Source organism: Python bivittatus, unplaced genomic scaffold, assembly GCF_059951505.1.
Source record: "Python bivittatus isolate LINGU-HERP-01145 unplaced genomic scaffold, Pbiv_v1 ctg000080_np1212, whole genome shotgun sequence".
Taxonomy (NCBI): domain Eukaryota; kingdom Metazoa; phylum Chordata; class Lepidosauria; order Squamata; family Pythonidae; genus Python; species Python bivittatus.
In genome coordinates this window covers 43,261,515-43,287,157 of record NW_028277035.1, presented here as the reverse complement: position 1 = coordinate 43,287,157, position 25,643 = coordinate 43,261,515, and the positions used below count along the sequence as shown (strand labels likewise).

The 25,643-nt window shown below is 41.5% G+C and overlaps 1 protein-coding gene across 1 annotated transcript in view; it reads left to right on the top strand.

The window, feature by feature from the left end:
* The first annotated feature begins 890 nt into the window (after positions 1-890).
* SNCB (synuclein beta) overlaps positions 891-25,643 on the top strand; it is a 35,793-nt gene continuing 11,040 nt past the window's right edge. Inside the window, exons 1-4 of the mRNA XM_007427350.3 lie at positions 891-1,023; positions 1,941-2,075; positions 20,510-20,551; positions 21,405-21,523. Coding sequence (XP_007427412.1) covers positions 1,955-2,075; positions 20,510-20,551; positions 21,405-21,523 — 282 coding nt within the window. The 5' untranslated portion in view covers positions 891-1,023; positions 1,941-1,954. The remainder of the gene's footprint in view (positions 1,024-1,940; positions 2,076-20,509; positions 20,552-21,404; positions 21,524-25,643) is intronic.

Sequence of the window (25,643 nt, the reverse complement as noted above, 5' to 3'; positions counted from 1 at the left end):
TATTAATTATTTAAAAATTATTTTAAATTATAGTTTATAAATTGATCTCTCTCTTTCTCTCTCTAAGTTCCAACTATGTAAATTTTTACCTAGACAGAAAGTGCTATGAAAATCAACATGACTTTTTAGGTTGCCCTATGAAAGATCTTTATATGAGATCAAAGATCCAGCTAGTTACACCATTTGCTTATCCCAATAGCCAGTCAGATGCCAAGGAAGTCATTCCTTCGGTCCTGAAGGTCAATCACCTCCTGAGGCCTATTTAGGCTTATCCATTCCAGGATGGTCACAACAGAACGGAACTCTTTACTTTCGCCTTCTTCCAAACGATAGGGCAGCTTCTAAGTCCAGGCCGGAATCTCTTTAGCTTCGGAGCCTTGAAAAAGGTTGGCTTGGTCAGGTCACCTGCTAAGACCTCCTTCTGTGCTTGTCTAATCAATGCATTTTTTGACAATCTAAAGACCAGGCCTGTGATTTTGCGTCTCGCGGCCGCCTTCCGAGCTCAAGGTCTCCGCGCCTCCCTCTATCCGTGCAAACTGAGCCAAGAGCCCCCCCCTCCGCTACACTCTTCCTGGCTCTTATGCCCTCCTTGCTCAAGCGCCTTCTCAGCGAAGGGGCAAGAAGGTGTATTGTGCGCTCTTCTTTCAGATCCCCCGCCCCAGGTCACCGGGCCATAAGCCAGGCTGGGGGTCTCGCTGCTGCATCTGGGCAGGACCAAGGGGCGGGGAGACCGGATTGCGTGCTATGATGAAATCCCCTCGCCAGCGGGTATAGGGAGACGCGGCTCATTGCAATATTCAGCAGCAGTAGCAACTGAGGCACCGTCTTTCGTCTGCTCTCTCTTCTCCGCCTCCTCTCCTCCGCCTCCTCCCCCAGCTGCTCCATGGCAGAGCTGCCCTGACTCCCCTGCTGCACCGCGCCGCCTGCCCGCCAACAGCCCCGCCCGCCAACCCGCTCCGGCCCGGAATGATCTGAACCCTCCGACAGACACGCACCCGAGTCCAGCGCAATCGCCGATCGCAGGTGAGTGGCGCCTCGGCACGCTTCCCTCCTCTAAAGCTACCGGGCGCCCCGATGGCTCCGGCGGGGAAAGGGATGGGTGAACGGCGGGTCGGTCAGAACGCTGCCCTGAAGGTGAAGAAGCCCTCAGTGTGCGCAGGGTTGCAAGCGTGGCTTTTCCGCCGCTTCCCTCGGAAAGCAGAACGGAATATTATCAGCGGAGAAAGGAGATAACTCGTATTCTCGGGTATTCTGTCTTCTCCAAGAATCTACGATGATCCCTTTGGCTCGCCCCCCCCCCCCCGTCCCTCCCCATTTCCTTCTCTGGTTTCAAGGACGCGAAGTCACCCTCGTTTTCGCTGCTTTCATCATGGGTGAAAACGCATCCTCTTTCGCGCGTGCTCTCTTTGATCGAGAGCGATGCTTTTGAGGAACCGGGCTTGACCGGCGTGCTTTCCGCCCCCGCGGCTGCAACTGTTGGGTCAGGCGAGGTAGGCCAGGACTAGGATGGCAGATCAGGGGGAGGGGGAGCAGTTGTTGCAGCAGGAATAGCTGTCACCAGACTTGTTGAATTCGGGGCGGAAGATTGCCCTTCTGCTAGGGACCAACCTGGATTCCAACAATGGCTATGGATGTGCCCAGCCATCCCCACCTTCCCTCCACTCCACATTTGGAGATCCTATAGGGACAGTCTCATGCCTGTTCCAGCACACTTAGCTGGCAGGAAGGCAGTGCTTGCAATAAGATACCGCCTGGAGGTTGAAGAAGATGAATAAGGTATTATTGTGACTACTGTGAAGTATAGTCTGAGCTACCCCCAGTTTTCCCCATCTCTTTAAAGCCTGACTCATTCCCCCCACCCCCAATATAATCTTATCCTTGCTGGGAGCAGCACAGCCCTTTGCTGAAGCCATCTTGCACCGTATCTTGTCTCCCTGCAGAGCTCAGTGCCGGGATGGATGTGTTTATGAAGGGCTTGTCCAAAGCAAAGGAAGGAGTTGTTGCTGCAGCAGAGAAGACCAAGGAAGGGGTAGCGGTGGCAGCCGAGAAGACCAAGGAAGGCGTGCTCTATGTTGGTAAGGTTGCTGCAGGCAAAGCTGCAGAGCTGCCCCTCTCACTATGCCCCCCCCTTGCAGAGAAACAAATCTGCCAAGCAGAGAAAGGAAGGATTAAAAGAGGGAGGAGGGAGGCTTCCATTGGTTAGGGTTTTGTCATTATTCTAGTTGGGCCTTCCAAACTGACAAGTGGCATCCCTTCCTCAATAATTATTTTTGTCCATGTAATGATTGTAGACAAGAAACCCCCCCGCCCCAAAAAAGAGTCCAATTGTATGATTCCTTTTTGAGCCTTCCTGGAGGCTAGGCTTTGACTTGACATCAGATTGCCTTCAATATCCAAAAGATTTCACCTTCTGGGGTTCACCTTTACCTGTAAGATTCTGTTTATGTTTGATTTTCAAGTAATGTCATGTCTCCTTTTCTTTGTGATAGATCAGATTTCACATCCAATTAAGATACACAGGTTGATTATGCTGGTTTATTTAAGTTTGGTTTAGTATGTTGTGTGAACCCAGCCATTATAAAAACCTCTCTATCTTTTCCTCCATGATTTGAGACAGCTTCAGTTCTGAGACATGATTCCCTTTCTGTAAAGATGCAATTCCAGTCATGAGGCAGGCGTTTTGGAGTCTTTCTGCTAGTCCACACTTAAGATGGAATGCTTTCATTCTGCAGGAAAAAGCACTGAGATGTGTCAAAACCCTTTTCCTACAACAAACTCAAAGACTATAGTTCCTTGGAAAAAGCAGCGATGCGACAGATTATAAATTTGTCTCAGTATTAAATCTCAGCCACTCTTGCTTTTATGAATTCACCAGCAAGCAAACCCCACCCCCCACCCCCATACTTGGACAAACCAGGTCTCCACTAATATTACACCCTTTTGTCAAATGATGAGACCCACTCCCAAGTTGTTTGTTTTGGAAATTCATCTATCAACTTATCATCATCTGTCCACTTTGTCATTCATCATCCTAGTGCTGATTCACAGGCTCCCTGTACATTTGCACTTCTTCCTCGTAAAACTGTAAGCTTAATATAAATAAAATAAACATTGAATGTGTGCAGTTGCAACTAATTAGAATTGTGATGCCATTTGCAAAAAGGCAACAGAAATCTTCAGAAGACCATGAATTAGGAAGGTCAAAAGGAAAGGATTGAAAGTAGTAATCTATAACAGCTTTTTCTCAGATATATTTGCAGAAAAAAAATGAGGGACAAATGTGAATGAGTCTAATGGTGCAAATCAATGCCTAGAAAAAAAAACAATTGTGATAACTAAGGAAGAAAAAGCAATACTGTATGATGTGGACCCTACTACCTCTCTGGCTGGACACATTCTATTCAACTTTTTTCTTTGTCTTCCCCAGCCAATTAGGAATCTGGCCTTAACTTGATCAGCTCTCAATCCAGACTTCAAAGGCAGACAATAAGGTTGACTTGAGCCAAATGTAGATCCAGGACTTTTTCCCAGAATCTCTACATTCTGCCAGTCCAAATCATAAAAGTTTCTCCAATTGTGATCTGCCATCATGGGGAGTGCTAGGCACAACTTAAGAAAATTCCTGGTTAAACTGTAGAACTGTAGACTACCAATGGATATTAGTCTTGGTAGCTGTATAGTATCTCTTGAATTACAAGCACCAAACCTTAAATGCCAACTGCTAGGGAGTAATCAACCAAGCTGGGGACAGACCATCCTGGAGCAAATCTATCAATGAGTGTAAACATTGATTTGATGGTACATAATCAATCAATCAATCAATCAATCAATCAAGGGAGTAATAGTGAAAAACAACTACTGCTCCCTGTCTAAATTGTGATTTCTGAATATATTTGGTTGGCCACTGCATGCCACATAATTAGATTAGATGAGCCCTTCACTGATGCAGCAGGATCACTTTTATGTTTTGATGTTGACTGTAGCTGTAAAAACACAAAGCAAATATCTTGTGTATTATTTACACATATAATAAGACTAGAAATACATAATGCTGTTGTCCTGTAATATCTCCCATCCTGGTGGTCTATAAATGAATTAGACTACAATTCCCATAATTCCTTGTCAACATGGCTTTCAGATCTTCTGATTGGGGAGTTTGAGATTGTAGTTATCTTGAAACCAGCTCTGTATGAACCTTGTTTTTTTTTCTTTAGCTAAGCCATCACTCTTTAGCTTTGTTCACACAACATACTTTCCAGGAGTTAACTAAGCATGTTGTGAAATTAATCTAATTCTCTGACTTTGCATGATCTACTGAGCACTAAATTAACCAAACAGGGTGGATTCTAGCCATATGCTTGGATGAAATAGGTGGGCTTATTTTGGGGTTCAGTGTGCTAGGCATACATAGCATTTCTCTGCATCTTGGCCAATTTCTCTTCCTCATATCTTCTTGAGTGTGACCTCTTCATTTTTCAATCTGTAGGAATTTCTAAATTCTTGTTCTACTATATCAAGGCTGTTTGCTGTCTAGGAAGTCCAAAAGGCATCCTGGAAGAAGGTGGTGTCCACCCAAGACAACTAACTGGATGTGTCTGGATGAAGTCACCAGGTCTTGAGCTCTGCTCAAAGGAGACTTGACTTTTTTTTTTAAATTAAGTTAAATCCATATTTGTGATGGACTGGAATGGAGGAAGGGGGGTGAAAACAGTGCTCTCGTCTCCAGAGCAACACTCTGGAGATAAGCGGAGAAAGCTGGCGCATCCCTAAACATTCCAGAAGATAGTAGAGACTTGTCCCTGGGAACTACTGGTCAGTCTGAGAAGATTCTGTAAATAAGCGCTAGCTAATAAACCTTGCTGATTGAACCTGCACGGTCTCCAGGAGTTCCTTGGGCTAGGCCTGACATGAATCTTCTCAGACTGACCAGTAGTTCCCAGGGACAAATCTCTACTATTTTCTGGAATGTTTAGGGATGCGCCAGTTTTCTCCGCTTATCTCCAGAGAGTTGCTCTGGAGACGAGAGCACCGTTTTTACCCCCCTTCCTCCATTCCAGTCCATCACAATATTGGTTTTAATTGGGCTAAGAGTCATGGTAAGTGGCTTCTGCTTGTTGCCCACATTTCATTTCTCTGCATGCCCATTTGCAGTGAAAATGAAAAAGAAGAAAGAGAGACCAGAAAGGAGGATTAATTTCAGAATGAGCCTCCCTTCAGAGTTCAGACAACATAATGAACCAACCAGTGCACCTTGATCTATGCAGTCTTTAGTTTTAATTAATTAAGTACCTATCTGTTAGAACTTTGAGGTAGGCCAGGTCAGGAAACAGACACCACAAGAAATACTAGAACTCACCTTTATTGATTTAGGCTATAATGGCAGAATCTTGAAACCCTGACAGTGTTTCAGTGATACCAAAGAGAGTCAAGGCAGGCAATCTTGAGTTTCTTTCTCATGCTTTCTGGTTTTCCTGGGTTGTGTTCATGTTTTGCTAATGGTCTCCAAATATCTTCTCCAGGGTCATCTCTGTGGTCCATCTGACTGCAAAGAAGTGAAGATTCTGAGTTTAGATGACAGAGGGCCAAATTGCGTCTTAGTTTAGTGTGTCTTACAAATGCAGCCAGTATACCAACAATTCCATATTTGTCCTGCCTCTTGGCTCTTTCTCATTCTTCATCTTACTTTCCGTACTGGGGGAACCTGAGATTGCTGGAATTTCTCACCAGGTCTTAACTGCCCATTTCTCCTAAGGGTTTCTCCTCTGCTGTGCCTTTGCACTTGTGACTTTAAGCATAATGTGGTTACACTGTAGCTTGCATGGTTTTAAACCCAGATATTGCAGTTTCTAAAGCCTAGCTTGTGGTTTTATACAATGTGTGAATAAGTGGGGGTATGTGTATCGTATAGTCTTTGGTTCATCCCCTCCTCCAACGCTTTTCTAAGGAGATGCCAACCAAGTGTATCCAAGCAGTGCCTACCCTATTTCTCTCTTTTTTCTCTGAGTGATAGGCTGCTATCACTCTGTCAGGCTGCTATCATCCCTTATCACCAAATAAATATGATCATCATTTTATATTTACATATTGTACATATTTTAATGTTTTATGATTTGGGGTTTGGGGGGGATTTTGGTTTACTGTTCATTTTCATGCTGCATATTACCCAGAGTCACATTGTTCGAGGTAGGCAGCCTTATAAATCTGATAGACAGACAGACAGACAGACAACTAGGTCCCCCACTCAGGGCAAAACAGGAAATTTACATTACTATGCTTTATAGTATTTCCTGCCAAACATTGCTTATGACTGGTACCCACCCTAAATGATCAGTTCAGCCTAGCATACAAGGTAAAATAATTTTTACTGTCATAACAAAAATAAAACCCAGAAAATAAATCACATATCCCTGTTCTGGAGTAGCTACCCCTTGGTTGTTTCTCCCCCTCATGGGAGTTGTGAACAACTCCTTCAGAACAGAGCTAATTGCTATTCCCCCCTCCTCCCCATCTCTGCCTTCCTTTAGACTCCCTTTCACTTCCTAGCCAGGAGGGAGAATTCTAGCTTTGTAGCAGGGTGGAAATGGCCACTCTGGCTTATGCAACAAACTGTTGTTAAAACAAACTGTGGCTGGTGAATACAGCCAAAGAAAACTGCTAAAGGTTCTAGAATGTCATATTTTCATTTTTAAAACTGCAATCCTATAACAACAAAATGGAGATTCACTAGCTAGAAAAATGATCCAATTTAGATAGATGTACATAGTTGGCAAGTCACATGATAACAATTTCATTTTTGTATTCTTGATAAAATTGCTATTCTGTTCCCCCCTCCCCCAGGTTCACTTTAGAAGGAAGTTTGGAATATTCAGATTGGTGATTAAGGGTTTGGATGATGGGTGTTGTAATCCAGCATATGTCACAGTCAATTTATTTATCTGCTGTTTTGTGAAACAAGAAACTTCCAAAAAAAGATAAGATATTGATCTCTATTGAGGTCTTTTAAATAGTATTTATAAAGGAACTGAGAAATCCTAGCTTCGTTAGCAGATCATGAAAAATAATTATCTAGTGGGATGATGTGGCAGGCAGGCAATCTGATGTCTTGCTGATGTTCTGGACAACAGGTCCTACAATATTCTGCTACAGAACATCATACTGATAGGACTTGATCCAAAGCATTTCCCTTCCACCTTCCTTAATTCCATTTACAAAGGTGTAGATCTTAAACTCACAGCACTTAGCTGTAATAACCTAGTTCAAATTGTGGGCAGAATTGCAGAGAGTGTGAAGTTCCAAGATGGGGAGAGAAAACTGTCAGGCTAATGGAACTTTCCTCCCATTATGGCTAAGGCATGGGGTGGTAGAGAGGCATCAGGTTGGCAGGGAGAGGCAGAAAAATGCTTCTGTCTTTGCATGTAGAAGCTGCTTTCACATGTGGGACTGGGTTCAATCATCTGTGTGGACTCACATGTAAGAAAGGTAGTTTGTATTTAGGCGAGTGCAGGAAGGAATAAAATAGGATGGAAAGGGTCTAAGTTTTAAGAGCTTATGAGATTGGTTTAAGGGTTTCCTACTCATGTAAGTAGATTGATGAGATGCTGAAATAAACCACTTGTAATTGTAAATGTGGTTATGGATCATTTTTTAAGAATGCCTCTTTCTATAGAAGAAACAAACTTCCCTTCATGTAGTAATTTAGCACATTGAATTAGCACTTTTCCTAGAAATGCTAGCTTTCTATAGTCAAGGAACTTTTATTGGTATTCCTCACTTATCAAGTCATTCTTCTGTTTCTTTTCTGCCATAGGTGAGGCCAGGCCTTTCTCAGGTATTTGTCCCAGAAGGAACTATTGCTACGATCTTCTGACCATTTATGTAGGAATAAGTCCCACTGAACACAGTGGGGCTTCTAATTACACATGCATGAGATCAGGCTGTGTCTGTCCTGCAATTAGTATTTTAGGTACACTGAATTCTGTCACTATCTGAAGGTCTTTTGTGACAGTGTTGTGTGGCTGGAGAGTGAAGGTATGCTCACTCTCTGCTTTTTCTAATGCCCTGAATGTACCTGCACATTCCCCACTGTAGATGTTCATTCTCCAGTGCAGGAAAGCTGTGTACCAGAATGCCAAGTTCTGAGTTGCACGTGGAGCATACTGACTCCCCACTGCAGATGTTTCTCCTCCAGCACATGGAGGGTGGCATAGAGAGGCATGGAAAATGGGTTGAGGGTGGAGCTAAATTGTTTAAAGGCTCTGGTTAATAGGAGAACCTATGCTTGGTTTATAGCAGAAAATCCACCCTGCTTGCAAGCCACTAATTAATTATTGTAATTAACTTCTGCATGCAAGCAGAATAGCAGAGAGAAAGCACCATTTTGCCACACCTTCATTTTGTTGGTTGTACAAAGAAAAGGTTGCTTAAACAGACTTAGGGTTTAATTAATCCATGTAGGCTGTAAAAGTGTGCTTGAGTGGTAGGCTGGTGACTGTATAACACAGTGAATGCAAGAATGAAATGGGAGGGTGATAGATGCCTTGCATAATAGGGAATCAAAAATTGCACCCTGCTGCTTTCGAGGACAGAGTTTCCCATTCCCTAGATCTGTCTTACATTTTTTCCTGGATGTTTGACCTTGCAGCTGGCTGCATCAACATGTTTTTTGGAACAGGCCCAGGAGAGCAAGCAGTCCAGAATGCTGGAAGTCTTTGGCCCTTTTCATTAATTATCTCTATGGCCATTTTGTAGCTTTGGCATATTTTATTGGCAAGGATTTTAATATCTTTCTCCAGATCGCTGATTAAAGAAAAACACTGAAGGCCACTGGGCCGGCAACTGATCGCTCTGGGATTTTAATATAAATACTTCTACTTTCTGCATGCTTAATAACTGGATTGTAGTTTATTGATCATGATAGTGCTATTTCCTTAACTGGAATGCTCCAAGAAAGCAAGTGGGATCTCTTAAAGCACTCAGTTATAATAATTCCATTGCCCTTATGAACTTGTCTATGAGTTCAAACAACTGCTGGCAGATGAACAGGTAGGGAAGTGTGAGCGTTAGGAGATCAGATGACTTACAAAGTTCTCCAGTTGTGCCAAGAAGACACAGTAGAAGAAAACACAGAGAGATTTTCTGTTCTGAACATACAGAAATAATATTTTTTCCAATTTCAGCTAGCTTTGCTATGGAGAACAGGGGCAAACATGCTGGGACAGCAGCTTGTTCCTGCTATAATCTCAAACCAAAGTGTATGGGAATGGATTTCTATTAGCGTAGTCTTAAAAATGGTTCCTCAGCTTTGTTTCTAGGGCTCCATCATGCAACCAGTACTGTCAGTGTGGTTGTGGATAACTCCCTTGACCCTCCATTCGGTTTCATGCCTCCACCATTTTTTTAAAATTAAATTAAAAGAAATGGGAAGCTGGCATTCTGCATAGTAAATCACCAATCCCTTGGAGGATCATCTTTATTTCTCAGAATATTTATGAGGTTTCTTAGAAAATAAAAAGTAATGGGCAGCTACAATCCAATGCCTAGTTTAGAGTGTGCCATATAACCAGAAAAATCACAATCAAAAAGCATAAACAGGGTGTGTCCTGCAGTAGTGAGAGCTACGCAGCATTCTGGTAAATCAACACTTTCTTACTGTTATGCTTTCTGTGGAAACCATTGTGCAGATGGGCTGCAAACCCTGCCTGCTGCTGTAGCCACAATTTTTCACAAAATTCCAAAAAGCGAGGGAGCCAGACTCTGCAGTATTTGGCAATTCCACCAAAATCCTATGATTAGGTGCTACTCTGAGTCAACTGGAGGATTTATGTGTATTTGATTTGTACATTGCCTTTCTACTCTGGGGAATACTTAAGGCAACCAGCAAAATTTTTAAAAAATCAGATGTTTAAATATAATTTAACATTATAAATATGTTAAACCATTTAGTGATTAATTGCCTGTTTATAGATTTTTTAAAACATGCTGAGAGAGTGGGGGTTAGCCACAACTCTGAGGGAGTGATGTCCATAGCCTGCTAACAATGCAGGAGAAAGTCCTCTCCCACATGGCAGAAATACAGGCCTTTGAAAATGGGAACATCTTCAGAAGAACCTCTCCCACAAATCTTAATAGCCAGATTCATAACAAAAGAGATGATTCTTTAGATAGTCAGTTCCTATGCCAGGGAGGGCCTTAAAGGTTAAATCAAATTGTGCTGGTACGCAACTGGCAACCAGTGCATATTGTTCAGTACATGCATTATATAATCCCCATGCCTTGTCTTCTTAGCAGCTTAACTGCTGCATTTTACATCAGTTGCAATTTCTGGATACTTTTACGGTTAGCCCCAAAGTTGCAGTGTTCAAGACAAGATGCAACCAAGGCATGGATAATCAGCACCAAACCTAATCAGTTTAAGAACTTGTATAGCTAGCATATTTGTGCAAAGGTTTCTGTGCCACAGCTACCATCTTTGAATTCAGAGAAAGCTGGAGTTAAAGCAGTAGGCCAAGACTGCAAACCTGTATTCTTTTAGGAGGAGTGTAACCTTGTCCAAAACAGGTACAGTGGCATTCCCTGAGGCTGTTTGTTATGCAATATATCAACGGTCCTTCTATCTGGTTGGATTTATTTCAGTTTGTTCTTGCTATCCAACATTTATCAAACTTAGCTAGTGCTCAAGCATGGCAAGGAACAGCAGAGCTGAGTGTTACAAACACACTGATGACACTCCACTCCAAAATAAGATCTCCCCACAGAGGTTTTGTTGTGCTCCCAACGAGCAGGGATGAAGACCATTAGGAACTATATCTGTATTGTATTCCAAGAAACAGCACAGGAGCCATATAAGATAGTTGCCAGTTTCTGAGCAAGCAGAAGTGGTAGTTCAAAATTCTGACTTCAAACACTTCATGTTTTCTTGTAGTAGATCCCCTCAGAAGAGGAGACTTAAATGCCCTTATCTCTGGCCCTCACAGTGTCCATTGATGATTGATTATATGCTCTGCAGTCCCACTTTCTTCTTTAGCAAATCCATCATTAGGATGGAATCTTTTAGCCTGAGAGGTTTATGACAGGTTTCATTCCCCCCAAGCACTGAGCCAGGTTGTTGCATGAAGCTGTCTAAGTGTGGGTTTGGGAGTAGCTGGTCCCTAGCACAGTGTGTTTTAACTGATATATTATTTTGTATCTTGAAGTTTTAGCCTTCTGGAAGCCACCCAGAATGGTGGTGCTTGGTGATTGGGTACCTTAAAAAATTGAAAAATGAATAAATATATGTAGATCTTGAACAGTGTGGGTTATGGCACTCTCCTGGCCACTGGGATAAAGTAGAGGTAGAAGTTACAGGGCACGCTTTAAACACTGGATACTTCTATTACTTTACCCACTAAATTTCCCTCTGGATGTGTTGGACTGTAACTTACACCATCCTCAGCCCGTACAGCCAAGAACATGCTGGCTGAGAGTGGTGAGAATGTCTCTCACTCATGGGTGCACTGTGTTGGAGAATGCTTTCTTATTCAGTAATGCCATTGACTTCTGGGATTTCAAACAGAGATTGCATAGTCATCTATCAGGGATGGTGTAGTGAATCCTGCAGTTTGCAGGAGGTTGATGACCTCTTAATCCCTTACAACTCTATGATTCTATAATTTCATCTGGCAGTGCCTATATATTTTCAATATCTTCATAACCACAAGTGTTAAAAAGTTGAATTCCACAGTCTGTGTATCAGCAGGCTTTTAAGCTTCCCATTAAATGTCTAACTCAGGAATAAATTACATTTTACTTTAAATGTAACTTTGTAGGCTGAGGGAGAGCTTATAATGAATGGGATCAAAGCAGGCACGTATGGAGAATTTAATGCTTTTCTGTCTGAGAAAAGTCCTTTTTCTGAAGCTGGTATTTGTTCTGAAGAACAGGCAGAAGCTGCATGTTTAATGCAAAGATGCATTTAACATTGCATACAGCTTGATCCCAAAAGTCAACTTCAGGCTTTCACATTGGAATGCATCAAGGGACTCAGGAGTGCCTGAGGTCAGCTGCCTCTTAGTTGATGGCTTATATACTGTACATCATAGTTCTAAAGGAAAGCATCTTCAATGCACACATTTACAACATGGGGATGAGAGTGCTGATTAGTAACCCTTTTGTTGTAATCCTTATGTGCTAGGAAGGCAGGCCCCTTTGAATGTAGGTGGCTTACATTTTTACAGGTAGTCCTCGACTTATGACCATTTATTTAACGACCATTCAAAGTTACAACAGTGCTGAAAAAAGTGACTTACGACCTGTCCTCACACTTATGACCATCATAGTGTTCCTGTGGTCATGTGATCACTGTTTGCGATCTTCCCAGGGGGCTTCCAACAAGCAAAGTCTATGGGGGAAGCCGGATTCGCTTAATGACCATAGCAAAAAAGATCACAAAATTGGGTGAGACTCAGTTAATGACCTTATTGCTTAGCAATGGAAGTTCTGGCCCCAATTGTGGTCATAAGTCAAGGACTACCCGTACTTGGAAGGTTGCTAGAATGTGGGGCATGAGGGACTGGTTAGTAAAGTTAGCCCTGTGCTAACTTGTTTTAAGATGTAAGCCTGAAGAAGCTTCTTTCTTTCCAGGAGCAAGTGAGGGAATACTGTGGTACTTTATTCCAAGTACAGCATATTCTTTTAGACAGGTATGCAACAGGAAAAATACCTGCTGGCCCTGAGAGTAAAATCTGCTTAAATGATAGATGCCCCAGGAGAATCTCTTTGGAATGGAGGTTGTTTACATGATCCCAGATCACCCCCTTTGGCAGACTGAGAAGGTGTGAAATCCTGTTGCTTGGCCTCTGGGCAGTTGGCATGTTTATGTTCTGTGCCAAAAAAAGGATTTCAGCTTCTCCAGGGAATCACTGGCAAACTTCCAAAGAAAAAAAGAAAAAAAGGAAAGGAAAGGAAAGGAAAGGAAAAGGAAAAGGAAAAGGGAAAGGGAAAGGGAAAGGGAAAGGGAAAGGGAAAGGGAAAGGGAAAGGGAAAGGAAAAGAAAAGAAAAGTTCCACAGCAGCCCCTTTGCCAATTGTATCATTGAAAGGAAGCATTGCTAGTAGACAGAATCTCTAGAGCAGTGCTTCTCAGTCTTGGTAACTTGAAGATGTGTGGACTTCAACTGCAAGAATTCTGGGAGTTGAAGTCCACATGTCTTCAAGTTGCCAATGTTGAGAAACACTGCTCTAGAATTTAACAAACCCTCCCAAAAAAGCCTTGCCCAAGTCTATGATACTTTGAAGGATCAATGCGCTCAGGCGTTTTCCCACGGGATCTGTTAAGGAGTCAGTTCATAGTTGATTAGCCTGTCCAAGAGATAGTTTCCTGGGATGGTTCTGGCCTTCACAAGCTATGCATATTATTAATGCTGAGACATCCCTTTTCTGTGGCTGATTATGGAATTCATTGCTGGGAGGGCTGTGGTGTCTTTGGTGTTAACTGCATTTTCAGGGGCTGGCTGGAAGGCTATGCTGTCAGTGTAATAGAGCCTCATAAAACTGGCACAGCCGCTTGTTATGAATACAGCAGTCCAGGTAAATGCAAGGGAGCTTATTGGGAGACAGGTGCACAGTCTTGCTTGCTGCCACATGCTTGCTGCCACATGCTGCAAGAAAACTGGTTGTGGAAAGCTTCAATTTTGGGATGGCTCACTGGCCAGTGAAATATGGTCATATTGGAAGTAAGTATTGACTCTTTGCTGACTGAAGAAGGCCAGCGGGAGCCCAAGGCCAGCCCAAGACATTTTGCTGCCTGTTGAAAGCCAGCATGGATACAATTTACTGTGCTGTTCAGATAGCAGCACCTCCATTTATTCCTACCCACTTTTTTTTTTTAATACTGATTTTATTAAAGATTACAATTACAACAGTAAAAACTAATACAAACTAAAAAAAATAAAAGAATAAAAAGAAAAAATAGAAGATGCAGAAAGGAAAGAAAAAAAAGAGAAAGAAATAGAAATAGAAAAGAAATAAAAAATAAGAATATAGTAATGAAAAAGAAAAGAAATATATAAAGAAGTGACTTCCCCTTTCATCACAACAATTTTAATAACTTATTGCCTTCTCTTAAAATACATATCTATTTTAATCTTGATCAAATAAACCAACTTTATATTCCTTTTACTTCTAACTATCTTGATCTTTGGTCCCTTCAAATAATGTCGTAGAACTTAAAGCATTTTCCCATAGGAAGTAGTCTTTACAATTAATTCCAAAATCTTATTTCAAATTTATCTGGACCCTTAGTCCATTTGTAACTTTCTAAAATCAAAGTTTTAATCAACCTTTTGCTGTTTATTTTTTTATGTTCCTAAACTTGTAGTTAAAACTTTCCTTCACTAAGGATTGAATGATGCTGTCAAACTTGTTGATCCAAAGGTTCCTAATAGCTGAAAAGCAGTTAACAAGCAATTTCCAAAAGTGAATAGAAAAGAAAGTATGCAAACTTAATGTCCTTTCGAAGGCGCCAACCGCAGTTTGAGCAAGGTGGCTGTTCCCTCATTTCCCAGAGCATTACCCACTGGAGACCACTGCCTTGTGGTCTCCTTGTGAGGAGCAGCTGTCTGGAGTACTTGTGGGCAATCTCAAGTCCTCTGCTTGTCTGGAGAGGAATTATCAAAGACCCAGTATACTCACCAGCTCTTCATTCTGCTGCAGTTGTCAGCTCTGGTTTTCGGAGCCATCTTCAGTCTGCCATTTCTTCCCCAGAAGTAATTCCTACCCACTTTCTATGGTGCCACTAAGATAGATTGCTTCACATTAATACTGTACGCGGGAAAGCTGCTCCTAAAACTGTTGGTTAGGTAAGCTTATTCCAGCTAGTTGCAGTCTCAGAATTGTCCATAACACAATATTGTAACAAGGAAGATTAAAATGGTGACTACTGTACAAAGTCTATCAATCCCCCAACCCCCCTCCCCTCCATGTTGGATCTGTTAAAGAGTGGAATTAAGAGCCGGAGAGATAATATTTGCACAATTGTGACACCAAGAAGTATCTCCAATACACCTTTGGAATAGGGCCTCAGCTTGGTGTATGTGTATTATTAATAGTCCCTTTGAAATACCCTGATTATATTCAGTTTATTACCGATAACAGTAACTAGTACAAATACATCTATGTGCAAGATCAGAGCTTTCTAGATGCTGTGTCTAGCAAAGTCAGCGTTCTGGCTTCTCTAAGTTGTCATTTCATACCTTTTGCATGTTCAGTATTGAAGATTATTGTTAAGACAAAACCTTATTCAAGTCACTGTAGATTAGTAGATGATTGAAGTTTAGGAAGTTGTGGCCAAAGTAGTTGCCCCTCATTGAGGAAGGCTTTGCTTACACCCTTGTTCACTGTATTTCCCACATAGCAGTTAATGGTGAAACCAGTTAAGACACAAATTGAATGTATCACATAGGTTTAAAGTAGAAGCATCTTTCCATGGCTTCCCTCACTGTGGTGTAAGTTTATGCACGTGAATAACCGTTACTATAATCAGAAGATGGAGTATAATTCTTAGGTCAGGGATAGGCAACCTGTAACTCTCCAGATGTTTAGATTACAATACTCACAATTCCTGATTTTTGGCCATAGTAACTACAGCTTATAGGAGTTGTAATCCAAAACATCTAGCTGGTGCTCAAAGTTGCCTATTGTTTGGTTCCTACCTGCACACTCTCACCACTCATCTTCCATGCAAGCTACCAGCCCCCAATACAGAATCTGTCTGAGATTCTGTCAGTTCTGAAAGCATCTCATGCTCTACCATCTTGTCTTTCTCCTGGCTTTCGTTAGCACCTCTGGCTCATCTCAGCAAATGACAGAAGATAAGCTCCATTTAACTGTTTTGGATACTTGGATGGTACAAGTGACATAGTTTTTATGCAACAAGCCTTTGGAAGTCTCATTCAGTGGAAGGTTTTAACACTATCGAAAAAGCTGTGTATTATGGAAGGCATGTTAACAGGGCATTGTTTCTCTCCTCTCCTCAGCATCATGGGTAATTTGCAGCTAGACCTTCCAGAAAAATGGAATCTGGGTTTTTCTATTATTCAGCAGTAACATTGATTTAATGCCAGAGCTCAGTATCCCTTTCCTAATGGACTTGAAAGGGAAGAAGCATTGTTTGAGGGCAAAAAAGCAGAATTCCTGTTCAGCATTTTAAAAATCATGAAGGATGTGTGCTATACTATCAGAAAGGCAGAGCATACAAATAATATTCTCTTTAGAAAAGGTAGAGGAACATTCTTGGCTTTTGCTGATTTTTAAAGAAGCCTAAAGTAACTACAAAAAGGTACAATGTTTCAGGAATGGAGAACTAAAGGGGGGAAAATATTTAGTTACTTAGGATATCTGTGCCTTGCTTTCAGCTCATGAAGCTCAAAAGCAAAATAGCTTTTGATGTCATGGACAAATCATGTCCATAGTCCATGTCTTGGGACTGGAAAATTAAATTTGTGGCTAGAAAAATTTTGTCATTGATTTCTAATCATGTCACAGGGTTTAGTGGCACTTGCATAACCACTCACAGTGCCACTGCCTGCTCTAGCTAGGGGAGGATGAATATTCTTCTAGTGACAAAATGCAATCTCTGAGTAAGAAAAATGGAATATATTTCTTCATTTTAAAATATTTATACACTGTCCATCAGGGACCGCATTCCTAGAAGGCATACAGTAATTAAGAAGTATATTATCTTAAGACAGACAACAGGAATTCCTGCCCCAAGTTATTTATATTTATGCACATTTTGTGATATATGCACGCATGTGAGTGCGCACGCACACACACACGCATGTCTGGAAGACTCTTAATTTCATTCATGGAGTTCCAGGAATCGTTAACCCAGATACAGTATAGCCATTAGGAGACCTTTGTTATCATATTGGACAATTTCAAGACCAGGGAAACTGATACACAGTAAACAGGTTCATTGTTGAGTATCTTCTGTAGATGTGCACAACTGAATAAAATCATGGCTGTATATAATAATACCTTTCAGTCAGATTTGACTACTGGTGCCTTCATGGAAAGTCCATTTGGTTTCCTAGGTGGCATTTTCATAAGTGCTTTGCCATTGCCTTCTTCCTAGGGCTGAACTAGGAACTCAACATTAACTCCTAAAGCACTGAAGAAGATACCAAGTGGCTTAACTTCTTCTTCTTTTTTTCTTTTTAGAAAATTTGAATTCTGTTATTGTTAGGAGAGAATTTGGTCAGTGCCTGTACAACTTGCTGAGATGGCAATTCTGTATTTGGATTGAGCTATTTTAGACTGTGGGTTAAGGCAGATGATTGAATTTTCTTTGATACAACACTCATTGTGACCCTGCTTCATGCAAAGAACTAGATGCTTGGAGGAAAAGTGCTCTGGTGTAGTCTTCTCTTCATATGCTAAGATTAAATGTGAAAAAGTTGCATAAAGGATTCTGAGATGGCATAACCTAGATAATCTTCATGATCACGTTACTCAAATTTTAGCTTTGAGAAAGTTGTTCACTTATGAAATAAAATACTGATAACTGTGTGCCATTAGAATATGTAATCTCTGACATTTCATACCCTCTTCCTGCCTCATTCACAATAGCCAATGATCATGTTTTTACAGTAGCTGTATTCACATGACACACTAAGCTAAAAAAACAGTTAGCAAGTATAGTTAGCAACCATACTTTACCCTTTTCTCATCTGACACACAAGGTACTTTAAACAACATAGTACCTTATGTTATTCAGATCTTGAGTATAAGTCTCAGTTTCTATAAACCCAAAGCACTTGCTGTTTCATATTTGGACACAATAAGCCATGATAAATCTTGGTTAAAGAGCCATGTGGGGGGGAAGCAAAATGGCAACATGTGCCTGCTTACATAAGAAAGCTGTGGGAATTTCTTGGAGCAAACTCCTCCCATCCCAACCCTAAAATGACCCCCCCCCCAGTCCTACCCCAAATGGCTGGAATTGCAGCATGAAAATGCAACCATTTTGTGGCTGTACTTCAGGGGCATGGTCTGGAAATTACAAATGAGGTGTGGATTCCCAGGTTGACATGGTTGTGCATGTAGCCAGTAGAACAGCAGGTTCCATAATGCAGAAGAAACACTAAGTTCCATCTCCTTTTCTATACCATAATTACAGTTTTATAATTTGATTGCTTTCCTATCTCACTTCCTTCAGAGTAGGTTGGGACAAAGTTTCCTGCCATGATGGTGTGAAATAGACAATTCTTCAAAATATAGGTGTTATATTCTGTGGACTTTTTTCTTTTGTACTGTCATAACGCTTCTCTTATGCCATTTCTTTATCTAAATATATCTTTATGGTTTCTCTTCTGCAATGTGGAAATCATTGGAGTGACTGGCAAGTCTCATTATAGTTAAGCTCCTGTTCTTTCAGTTCCAGGTCATGTGGAGCTGACTGGCTCTCTTCCAACTGCACAAGTAGTGGCTGGATCCTCCAAGAGTTCCATGTCTGGCTTTTAAAGTTGTCAGGGTGCTAGAATTGCCCTTGAATTCAGCTGAATACTCAGGCAGACTAGTACTGTAGCCCTTGAAGCCCAAGTTCAGGCAGCCCCGTTTGCAGTAGGAGCAGAGCACTGGAGCAATGTAGGAGCCCTTCAAGAGACAGCTGTACTTCCAATACCTTAGAGTATCCAGAAGCACAGAAGAATTGAGCTTCTCTTCCTTAAACAGCTGTATTTTCTCTAAGAGGGAATTTCTATAAGTACAGCAGGCTGTACCTTTGTATGACCAGCTGCATTTTCCACAGTTCCTTCTAAGTTATGAAAGATAGATGAGTCCTGCCTCTATCTAACTGTACCTCTACCCCTACTCCTAGTCCTAACCTTACCTTTTAATTCTAACACTAACTTTTTGATATACCTTACGGCTCTATGCTGGCCTTTCTTCATCTTTTCCACTATCGTCCTTTAGTGATGTTACAGTTTCATAATGTGATGGACACATTTAAGTACTTGGTTTCCAGGTAACAGGAGCTATTCTTGCTCCCAAATAGGCCTTGCTACAATAAACTGTCCACAAAGGAACATGTTTGTCCTCCTTATTTGGCCACTTGGAATAGCACTTCTTATTCTTAGGTTGCAGTCCACAAAAAAGCAACTGGCAGCTTGTATATTTGACGGGATTATTGTATGCATGATTTGATTGATTGATTGATTGATTGATACTAGCCATCCAAGCTATAAAATGTGTGGGTTGGCCAGAGATATATCATCCTGAGGTCTCTTCCCTTCCAAATGTATCTCTTCCTGAAGAACTGGGATGCCAAATTTATTTCCATGTTACCTTGAAAGGGCAACTTGAATAGGGCAGGCCTGTGTGTGCAGAATGAATGAAGTACAAACTGGATTTAATATATTTATTAGACAACCCATGACCCATTGGGTCGTTTCAGAGATATTTCCTTACCTAAACAGAGAAACAGAATGACCAAGTGCAAAAAAGCATCGGGAGTGTGTGCGACTTCTGACTTGCTGCCAGCTTCCCCAGTGACTTTGCTTATGGGAAGCTGGCAGGGAGCATTAGAAATCTTCCTGCCTGCCTGCCTGCCTGCCATTTCCACATATAATATAGGCTTGCGCTATTTGCCCTCCCCTCACGACCCTCAGGAGAGCCCTGATGAAGCCACCACTGCTGCTGCCGCCTCCTCCTCCCCCTCCCCCTCTTTCTCCTCAGCTGACCAGCCGAACTGCCTGCCACTTTGCTGGTGGGAGGTGGAACAAAGGGAGCTGCAGACTGTGAGGAAAACTGCACCCCCGCTCCCTATTCTGCCATGTCCCCAAGGGCCCCTTCCCTCAAGGGAGGAATGGGGCTCACCCATTCACCACCAGCACCCCACAGCCAGCCTTACCTTGCCAGCAGGTATCCAAGTCTCTCCCTTGTCCTTCTCTCACCAACTGCTGTTAAGAGATTTCAAATTTCTGCCTTGTTTTCAAAGCAGCCAATTGCTGCTTGCTCGTCAGGCTTGCTCCCAGCCAAATGGGCACAGGGGACAGAGGGAGGCGGGAAAGAAGTCAGGAATATGCCCATGACGATCATGTAACCTGGGCTGATTAGCTGCAGTGCAGTGCTGAAGCAGCCACAAATTTCAATCCCGCAGGAGTAATGGATCCTGGAATTTGGATGCATTCTGTAAGTTAGCCCATTTGAGGTACCTTGGTTCAAAAATTGTTGCCCGTTTCACCCAGTTGAAGGTTATAGAAACGAGAGTTTTAGTAGTATTTAGATTAGTCTTTAACTGCCACAAGACTTCTTGTTTTGTGTTGTAAGAAACTAATATAGTTACCCTTTGGAAACTGGGTAAATCAAGTGCCCTATCTTATACTATTTTTATTTTATAGGAAAATTATTTCCTGGAGATAGTAAAATGTGACCTGAGGCTTTGGGGCATTAAATAAAATAAATTGCTTGTCATTATTTCCAGTGAAATGGCATATACCTGGCTAATTTTAACTGTTCATCCTTTCTGTCTCTAGGAAGCAAAACTCGGGAAGGTGTTGTGCAAGGTGTGGCCTCAGGTAATGTTTGTTTCTATTTCTCTTCTCTCCCAACCAGTGTCTTTAATCAATGACCAAGTAGGCAGTTGTATTAAAAAATTCACAAGCCAACAAAACAGTGATATCACTAAAATCTCTCCCATAACTAAAGCTGGACAAAGTATTCTGCCTACTTCTCGCCTGTCAGCAGAGCTGGCTGAAAAGACTGGCTAAGATACAATGAGTGTGCAACTTGAGACAGTTCGACAGCCAAATCCAGCTTTGTATCGTATGTCAAAGGATGCACTTCAAAAATCGGCAGGACTAGGACACATTTTTGAGTGGAGGTTTCAGGAATTTTAAGAGATGAAATGGCTGCCTTAAACTACAGAAAATCTTTAGGCATTCATTGTATGCCACACATCTACAATTCCAAAAATTCAGAAAAACAAAAAACCCACCCCTACCAACCTGAAAATGTTGGTTTCACTCACTCGGGGAGAGTTCTCACCTGGGACACACTGCACTCCTGCTAAAAGGCCTAGTGGATTTGAACTGGAGGGCAAAAGAAATGGCTATCTTAAAATGGGACAGAGTGCATTGTGAAGCAGTGTAGAGTCCAGAAAAGACATCTGTGCTGCAGGAAGAAGATAGGACTTAACAGTGATAGTTTTTCTTCCATGGACCTATATATATGTTTCTGCTATGATCCATCTATGATGCATAGACTGTATTATTGTACTATAGCTGTACATTTCTACAGTACTGCCAAATTATATTCCAAGTCAACATCCTTTTTCTTTAGACAAGCTGTGAAAAGCCAGATATTGTGCATCCAGTATAAAGAGCTAGACTTTAGAGCTTTTTCCTTCTCTCTCTCTTCTGATTTTCATAGTTGCTGAGAAGACAAAGGAGCAGGCATCTCAGCTGGGTGGAGCTGTCTTCTCAGGAGCTGGCAATATTGCAGCTGCCACAGGACTGGTCAAGAAAGAAGAATTCCCCACTGACTCGAAGGTAGGCATCCTGCAGCCTTCAGGTGACCATAAAAGCTATTAAGAATGAATCCAGAGGCAGATGAATTTTAAAACTACCATAGAAAGAAAGGGTAGCTGACCCCAACAGATCTGAATGACATTTGACATTGTTGTAAGATCTTGGGTAGTCTAATTCCATGAAAATAGAAGGTTGGCTGTGTCACGGGTTTAGGCTACATTCTTATTTTGGCAGGACATATTAGGATGAGCAGAAAAAAATGCAATGACATTGCAGTAATTTTGGATGACAGGACACAACCATGCCTCGGATGAGGATCTATAACCATGGTGTGCAGGAATGGGAATGCATGTGTAGAAGAACAAGTGTTTTTGCATGAGGATATATGGGTTGTGCAGTAACATGTCAACACAATTAAAATATGTATGCATATTTATTTATTTATTTATTTAAATTTAAAAGATTTATATGGCTGCCCATCTTAAACAACTCTGGGTGGCTCACAACAACAGTAAAACCAGTAACTATAAAACAACCATAAAACAATAAAACAGTACAGTAAAACGATCAAACAAAAACAAAAACCCTGCACCTTAATCATCTCCTTAGGATGCCCTGCAGCAAGCCCTAATTACCCTCATTCCATTCTTTCTATTCTATTCTATTCTGTCCCAGCACCCCGATAAAAAGCCAGGTCTTGATAGCCTTTCCAAAGGCTAAAAGGGTGGGGCCCTGCCGAATTGCCAGGGGTAGGGGCACTTATGGAAAAGGACTCTTCCGAGGTCCCACTAGGTGGCAGGATTTCAGGGAAGGGATCTGGAGCATGCCTACCCTATCTGATCTAGTGGAACAGGCAGATATTCTTAGGGAGAGGTGGTCCTGCAAATAACCAGGTCTCACGCCATGTAGGTCTTTAAAGGTGATAACAGCACCTTGTATTGCACCCAGAAGGAAACTGGGAGCCAGTGCAGCTTGTGCAATAGTTGTAACATGGGTGAACTTATAAATATGCAATACTGTGCGCACCACTGCATTCTAGACCAGCTGTAACTTCTGAGTGGTCTTCAAGGGCAGCCCCATGTAAAGTGCCTATCTCTGTCCCATCAGTTGTGCATACTGTAAATGTGCAGTTATATTCATTTATATCAGCATCACACATCTGTTTTTTGTGTGTTTCATTTTTATAACTTGTTTGATGAATGTGTACACTTGGGCTGGCATGTGCTCAGAAGCTATCTGTGGGCATCTTGAAAGGCTGAATGAAAACTGGACAGCATCACTGAAATGGTCTGGCTGCTGCAGGACTGGCCAATCTGAGAAAAAACTCTCGAATCTTGCAGCTGAGCTGCCAGTGAACCATTTGCTTCCAGCTTAGCTTAAAATAGCAACAGCTGAAGATGAAATGAGGCCAGTGCATTCAGGCAGGAAGAGGCACTCTGCTCTACTCAGCAAGGGGGGAAGGAGCCTGTGAAGCGTGATGTCAGACTGGCCAATCACGCTTCCCAACAGCCATGTTGATGTGCTTTCCTTCTATCTCTGAGATGAGAAGAAAGAATGCCATTTTAAAAACTGTTGACCCCACAAGCCTTCCTTTTACTGCAGTTCAGGAATGAGACTAGTATTGATGCTTACACAGGAACCAATGAGGGTTGCATTCAGGACAGCAGTTGCTTAGCAGTGAGGGATAGAGAAGCTGGAAGGCAAAGGAGGATGAAGTGGAGAAGATGAGAGGCTGAAATCAGTGTGGTGGGTGGTACAGCAGTTAAGTTGTCAAGTTACCTCATTGAGCAGACTCTGGCAAGGTGATGGCTGTAGCTTTCCAGATCACCTCTGAACACTTGAGTTGACACACAAATGGATACTTTTTATAAACTTATAAACAAACAAAAAAGCTGTGGAATTCAATAAAATCAGGGATTAAGACTAAAATCAGTGGCTGCTTCTCCTATAACTGGTGCTTTACCTATGTAAGGAGCTTACAAATTGGAATACTGACTTCACAGAAGGACAGCACTTGGCCTTTCAGAAGGCAATATTCTCTTGATCCAAGCTGCACATATACACAATAAGAGCTGCCTCTTTGGCAGTTACAGCAGAAATGGCCTTGGAGGCATGGAGCACAGCAGCCACATAGAGAGGTTGGCCCTGCAACAGTCCAACTGGGACTCAGCAGGTTGCTGATCTCTGATGACTATTTTTCTGTGCAACTGGAACGTCTGCATGGAAGACTTGTACCATGATAATTGGGAAAACACTCCTAATATGCTGGAACAACTTGGCTGTCTATGAGATGGAGTGGAATTTTTGTCCTCAGCAACAAATAAACAGAAGTTATATAGATGAACCCATAGAACTAATGTTTTGAGGAAAAACTTCTGGCCACTTATGCCAAGCATGATTTTATGCACCTTGGTCACATGCCTTCCCACTGCCATTTTCCTAAATAATCCTAAACATTCTAGCCATTTCTCATAAGGAAATTGTTTGAGTCCCCGATCATTTTGGTTAACCTCTTCTGTGCTTTTTCTAGCTTGCTCTCTACATCCTTTTTCTAAAGCGCAGCTAGAATTGTATATAACATTCCACATGTGTCTGAGCCACATAAGGTTATTACAATATTGAAAGTTATTTTCAGTTCATTTCCTAGTGACCCCTATCATGGAATTTGCCTTTTTCACAGCTCCTGCACATCTTCCTTGAACTAGAGCCCATATTGTTTTTTCTGTTTAGTTCAGACAGGGAATGTGAAATTTGCTTGGGGGTGGATGGGTGGGATTGTCCAATGTATATCACTTAATATTTAACAGTATTTACCACTTGGCTAACCATTCACTCAGTTTAAAGAGATCATTCTGGAACTCTTCACAGTCATTTTTTGTTTTCATCCACCACAAATCTGCAAATTTAGTCAGTTCCCCGCTTTACTACTAAATAAAGATAATTTAAGAACAAGTTAAATCAACACTGACGTTAATACGGATCCTTGAAGGACCCAGTTCTTACTTAAATGAGAAAATTGCCCGTTTATTCCTACTCTTACCCAATGCCTATTAAGTTACACCCTTTGATGAGGAACTTTGTCAAAGGCTTTGTGGAAGTCCAACTAAACAGTGTTGACAGGATTACCTCCATGTACCTGCTGACATTTTAAATAAAACTCTAGAAGACTGATGAAGCAGAATTCACCTTTGCAGAATCCATGCTGATTTTCTTTCAGTAGGGCTTGTTCTACATGTTTAGTTGTTTTTTTCTTTTATTTCCATTCCTACCCATTTTCTTAGAATAGATGTTAAGCTGACTAGCCTATAATTTCTCAGTTCTTCCTGGATCCCTTTAAAAAAGAGCCTCCCTTGACTTCTGGTCTCATATTACTAAGTCTGAATTGACAGAGAAGTTCCATACAAGAGGTCAGCAACTTTGAGTTCTTGAAGAACTCTGGATGCCACCAGGATCCAGTGATTTGTTATGTATTTCTCAGAATACCGTAGAATATCTTTTGTTATTAGTACTTTTAGTTGTTGAGAAAATTAATAAAGCTTATTTAATTAATAAAGATATTTGTCCTATATCTTCTGTAGCAAAAACAGATGCAAAGCATTCATTCATTCATTTAAGATTCATGGAATCTTATATCCTCCTTGAACATACCAGTGAAAAGAAGGATGTGATTGGTTAACAGTGCCAGTTCATAAGATAAGTGGAATACCTACTGATTACTATTAACTCTCCTCCAAATGATCTAATGGTATAGAGTAATATACAGGACTACAGCATACATCATTCTATCAAACAATGGCTAGGTTTGCATAACATGTTAAGCTATGTGATTGGCTAGCTTGTGCCTTAGTGTATTCTGTAAATCCAGCCAGTGTGGTTAATGTGTAATTCATGTATTGTAGGAACCTAAGCAATTTAATTCAGTAAACCCATGTTAAGTCAACCATGGATTGGTATGTTGTGCAAATACAGCCATTACTTTCTCCAATGTAATTGTTCCCCATTACCTAGTTTTTTCGTTTTTTGAGTTGCTAAGTATTTTTAAAACATTCCTGTAAAATATATATTGTCTGTGTAATTTTGTGAGAGACTTTTGAAGAGTGCAGTTTATGGGAGAAGAGGCAACACAACCCAGGAGTGGGGA